At 43.4% G+C, this 5,643-nt stretch overlaps 1 protein-coding gene across 1 annotated transcript; it reads left to right on the top strand.

The window, feature by feature from the left end:
- Positions 1–629: 629 nt before the first annotated feature.
- LOC133729400 (U-box domain-containing protein 17) lies at positions 630–3,458 on the top strand. The gene has a single exon (XM_062156917.1). The coding sequence runs from the start codon at positions 1,025–1,027 to the stop codon at positions 3,179–3,181; it is 2,157 nt and encodes a 718-aa protein (XP_062012901.1). The 5' UTR covers positions 630–1,024; the 3' UTR covers positions 3,182–3,458.
- The last annotated feature ends 2,185 nt before the right edge of the window (positions 3,459–5,643 follow it).

Below are 5,643 nucleotides of genomic sequence, written 5' to 3'. Positions count from 1 at the left end.
ATTCTGGGCTAATTCACCGAACTTGGTAGCGTGAGTTTGTAATTAATTAAGATGTTGAAATTGTGACATTGTATCAGGGCGGATATCGTTTCTCGATCTATTTGTTTAACATTGAATTTGGATGGTTTCACTTCATGTGATTTCTTAAATGAATACTTTTTAATTCTTTAACCTAAATATAGAAAGATGACAAAAAAAAACTTGACTGATGCTCGCTAATCACCAAAATCTCTCGTTTTTTATCTACAAAAAAATATAAAATAAAATAAAAAAAATCAGATACGGTCATGGATACACAAACCCAATAGTCACTCTTGCCATCCCTTCATCCCTAGGTCTCAGGCAGGTGCCATAATAACATCACACATTGGTAATGGCGTGGTGGATGCATTAGTCATTACTGTGTCCTGGAAGGGGAAGTTTGCAGGAAAGCCATTAATAAAAGCTCAAGCAAGGGAAAGGGGGGACATATGGTGACCTCACAAGAGAATCCAAGGTCCAAAGTCAAAAGAAGTAAATAGAATGCAAAGGCATGTCCTTTTTGGTCAGCAGCAGCAGCAGCAGCAGTAGTAGGAACTAATAGGAATAGAAAAATGTGGTTCTGTAAAAAAAAAAATAAAGTGGATATTAGTCCATCAAATCTCTCATCTTCTCCTCCTCCTCCTTCTTCTTCTTCTTCCACAATTCCTATGCCATCCGTCAAACTCTCCCAAACCCAAAAGAAGGGTCGTTTTCACCAGAACTTGGTCGACAGATCGAGAAGAAAAAGATAACAAACTCGTAATAAAGTCCTCGTGGAAAATCATAGCGTGTGTAACTCCTGGTGAGTCATACACCCCCCCCCCCCCCCCCCCTCTTGAAGAGTCCTTTCTTTCTTTTCCAAAAACGCGCATACACAGCAATCAAATCCCGGGGACTTCAAAACCATTCCAAACTTTCCCATTCAATCAGACCCGAACAAACAAAACAAAAAAAAAAAATATACCCCAAACTGTCTACTTCCTTTCCCAATTGTTTTCCTTCCATGGCTTCCGCGGCGATATTCTCTTCGTTACGGCGGCGGAGGTCGCCGTCTCTGGAGGCCTTTTTAGCTCCGGTGGACCTCTCCGACGTGGCGCTTGTACAGACTCTGGTTTCGGTCACGGCGGAGATTGTGTCGTCGTTTTCAGACAGGCTGTTCTATTTCCAGAGACGGAATTCGAGGTCGTTGGTCCGGAAGGTCGAGGTCTTTCTCGTGCTTTTGGAGTCTTTGAACGACTCCGCCGCCGGGTCGACCCTGCCGTGGACGGCGGTGATTTGCCTCAAGGAGCTTTATCTGCTGCTGTACAGATCCAAGATCCTCCTCGATTACTGCGCCCAGTCCAGTAAGCTCTGGCTTTTGCTCCAGCACCATCCGATTTCCGGCCATTTCCACGACTTGAATCAGGAAATCTCGACCCTTCTGGACGTTTTGCCGATTGACGAGGTTGAGTTGGGGGAGGACGTGAGGGAGCAGGTTGAGCTTCTGCAGAGACAGGCCAGGAGGGCGAGGCTGTTGATCGACGAAGCCGACGAGGAGTTGAGGATTCAGTTGTTTAGTTTCCTAGATGAATTCGAGATGGGGAGGGTGCCGAATTCGGATGACGTGTGCGTCTTCTTCCATCAGAGATTGGGGATTAGGGATGCCAAGAGCTGCAGGCATGAGATTGAGTTCTTGGAAGAGCAGATTGTGAATCACGAGGGGGATGTTGAGCCTACAGTGTCTGTGCTTAATGGGTTTGTGGCGTTCACAAGGTATTGCAGGTTCTTGCTTTTCGGATTCGAGGAGGATGAGGTGGAGGTTGGGGGTCAGCAGAGGAAGCCGAGGAAGGGTTTGATTAGTCAGGAGATTGCTGAGACTTTTATTACGATTCCCAAAGATTTTTGCTGCCCTATTAGTTTGGATTTGATGAGAGAGCCTGTGATAATCTCGACCGGGCAGACGTACGATCGGATTTCCATTTCGAGGTGGCTGGAAGAGGGGCATTGTACTTGTCCCAAAACAGGTCAAATGCTGCCTAATACCAGGCTTGTTCCGAATCGGGCGTTGAGGAATTTGATCTTGCAGTGGTGCACTGCTTTTGGAGTTCCTTATGATTCTCCCGACTGTACTGAAGCATCAGCAGAAAGCTTTGCAGGGGCCTCTCCCTCTAAGGCTGCACTTGCAGCCAACAGAGCTACGGCAGGGCTTTTGATCAAACGGCTAGCGGAGGATGGATCCACATGCGGACAGACTATAGCTGCTCGGGAGATTCGGTTGTTGGCCAAGACTGGAAGGGAGAACCGTGCTTTCATTGCGGAAGCTGGGGCAATTCCCCACCTTCGGAAGCTGCTCTCTTCTCCAAACTCGGTTGCACAAGAGAACTCTGTGACGGCAATGCTTAACCTGTCGATTTATGACAAAAACAAAAGCAGGATTATGGATGAAGAAGGGTGTTTGGGATCGATTGTCAATGTGCTGAGGTTTGGGCACACAACAGAAGCAAGGGAGAATGCCGCGGCAACGTTGTTTAGTCTGTCTGCAGTTCATGACTACAAGAAGAGAATAGCGGATGAGGAAGGGGGAATTGAAGCCTTGGCAGGGCTGTTGTTACATGGCACCCAGAGAGGAAAGAAGGATGCTGTGACAGCTTTGTTTAACTTGTCCACGCACACAGAAAATTGCGCGAGAATGATTGAGGCTGGGGCTGTAACAGCATTGGTAAGTGCATTGGGAATTGAAGGTGTTGCTGAGGAATCAGCAGGTGCATTGGCCTTGATTGTTAGGCAGCCAAGTGGAGCTACAGCAGTAGGAAAAGAGGAAATGGCAGTGGCTGGTTTAATAGGGATGATGCGTTGCGGGACTCCAAGGGGTAAAGAAAATGCAGTTGCAGCTTTGCTTGAGTTGTGTCGGCATGGTGGAGCCGCTGCAACTGAGAGAGTAGTCAAGGCACCATCTTTGGCTGGTTTGCTTCAGACGCTGCTGTTCACCGGTACAAAGAGGGCAAGAAGAAAGGCGGCGTCTCTTGCTAGAGTGTTTCAAAGGTGTGAGAATGCGTCGACGATGCATTATGGTGGTCTTGGAGTAGGATACGCATTTGCAGGCAACTCGGCTGCAAATCGTGATACAAGTTTCGTTGGTGATGTCTCAGTGCAAATGTCCATTTCGGTGCCTGTGTTATAGTGGTAAACATCCACCCTAGAGTTGTAGTCTTCCTTGTTATATGTGCTCCCCATTTTTGTTGGAAATATTTACACATTCTTTCATTGAAATCATAAAGAAGTTACAGGAATATCTTTTCCCAATGTGCTTTAACAGCATATCTTCTGTTGTCAATCTTTTCGTGTAATTTTTAGATACATGTAATCCCCAGTGATTCGGTAAACCAAAGCAGCAAGTGTTAACTACATGTCAAGACCATTACAGTTTACAGATACATTATGAATTTGCAGCTTCAGGATTTTCATATGGCTTATAGATTTCATAATATGGTTCTAAGTTCTGATGCAGAAATTTATCGTTCATTGATATGTAATTCTTACACATGCACTGCCCAGTTAATGCTTCTGATTCATGCTGCAAAATAACTTCTTTATGCTCAATAGGGTTCATGCCTAATTTTGATTCACTCCAATTGCAGTCATAATTTACACACAAGTAGATGTGGATTTTAGGTCGATATACGACCAGGTTTTATTATTGACAAAAAGAAAGTTTCTGAAAACTACTCATTTTGCAACTGAACTGGTGATGCGTGGAGTTGGGAGTTACCATTTTTGGTAGGATGGAGGGGTTCAGACTGGTGTTGGCACTTTAGGAAAAGTCTCAGCTAGTTAAGGATAGGGATGAAGATATTTTAGCAGTAGGAGCTCTCTGGAGACTAAATTTGTGATTAGTCTAGAATGATGTAAGATAGGACAAATATTTCTTCTTTCATTTAATTGTCATTCAATTGTTTGAATGAACTAGTTTTCAGTTTGGCAAGGTCCCATAGACCAAACCAGTTTCATCCATTAGATTCTTATCAGCCTATCATGAATGTCAGGGTCACATCACTATGCTGGGAATACTGTCGCCAATTTTTTTTCAGGTAGATAGTGATTTGACATTGGCAACCAGCCTTTCATCTCCAATGAGTTGATGGCGCACCAAACAGTGATCTATCTAACGGTTGTAGTTTTCGTAGTTTTGACTATAGAATTGCAATATGTGCTGAAAAAACATGGTAAGATTTCACTGGTCTCTTTTACTTTTCTTTGAAGGGTATGCTGCTCTGTTAGGCACCCACCTGAGACTGTTGGAAATTTCCACTTGAAGCAGAATCTTCATGTAATTGAGAGCTTTTGTAATGGGCAGGGTCTAAGTGGGGGCATTGCTTTCACTGGCCATACAAGCACTTATTACTATCAGATTGGAGATGATGAAAAACATTGTGGTCAGCTGAAGCTTTTTGCAGCAGCTGTGGCAATGATGGTTGCTAATGATAATTTACACGACACCCATATTGCTCAACAGCCTATACCCCATACTCTTGGTCTTCTTCTTCCTTGTTTTTTTTTATGAAAGAAAATCACCGTTTTATTGACTATTCCACCTATAAAATAATGGTGATGTAGATTTTTCTGGGTCCCGAGTAAAAGATGGAACTCTCCTCTCCGTGGCTGGAAATGTAAAAAAACTACTGGGGTGGTAATAACAGTAACAGCACTTTGTGTGCTTCTTCTTCCTCCATTTGGCAAAGCCTCTGTGGAAGTCACTGTCCACTGCACTAGATCACCTTTCAGTTTCACCCTCAAAACTAGGCAATCTCTGATTCTCCATGAAGACATTTTACTGGTTCTCTGTGTCGTTTAGAAGTTGCCTGGCCGGCAAGAAAAGTCTCGATATTTCATAGTAGCCATTCAGACTCTGATGCAGTTACAATTTAATACGTTGCTTCCAAGGCGGGTTAGTCTGTTCAATCAGAAACTTTCTCTACCTTGGATTTGGGGGCGGGGATTTGAAACGGTTATTATTATAAAAGATGGTTGAACGTTATTTCAACCCAGAAAGTCTCTTTTGCCGGCCTCACACTAGAAACAAGGGCAGGCATATCTAGAGCATAAGATGGCTCGATGAAATAGTGATGGATTAAGTTGAAGTCCATTTGGTTTCCATGTGTTGGAATTTTCAGTCTAATCAGACGTACTAATAGAAGAGGCCATTGCACGAGAAACATGGCAACCACAACACCACTAAATGACATGGTTTCTTCTTGATTCCCCACCATAAACAAAGAAGAATTTAACTTTCGTCTTTGGCTAAAAACCAAGAATGGTCCATTTGAGGGTAGATTCACACTATGTGCATACGACTGAATTTGAGCCAGTCTACTGAATCAAATCGTGCTTAGGAATTCTGTAATCGGGCTTTTCACGTCAAGGAAAAAAAAATTTTGGACAAACAATATTAAATGGGTGGTTGATTAATTCTCCATAATTCAAGTTTGATGAGTTCATATGCAAATCCCATGTCACAGAAGATGGGTGAGCTCATATCACATGTCTCCTCATAAATTATCAAAATTACGAGAATATACACCGGAAACATCCAACTACCGATTTTCATGTTGTCTATGTGAAATTAGAGCAGTTAATTGATTTCAT

The sequence above is a fragment of the Rosa rugosa genome, chromosome 2 (assembly GCF_958449725.1).
Source record: "Rosa rugosa chromosome 2, drRosRugo1.1, whole genome shotgun sequence".
In the NCBI taxonomy this organism is placed as follows: Eukaryota; Viridiplantae; Streptophyta; class Magnoliopsida; order Rosales; family Rosaceae; genus Rosa; species Rosa rugosa.
The sequence above is the reverse complement of the archived record's forward strand: the minus strand, read 5'-3'. Positions and strand labels throughout refer to the sequence as shown.

Excerpts from the sequence above, each read along its gene's own strand:
- LOC133729400 (XM_062156917.1), top strand. The coding sequence starts at position 1,025 with ATGGCTTCCGCGGCGATATTCTCTTCGTTACGGCGGCGGAGGTCGCCG.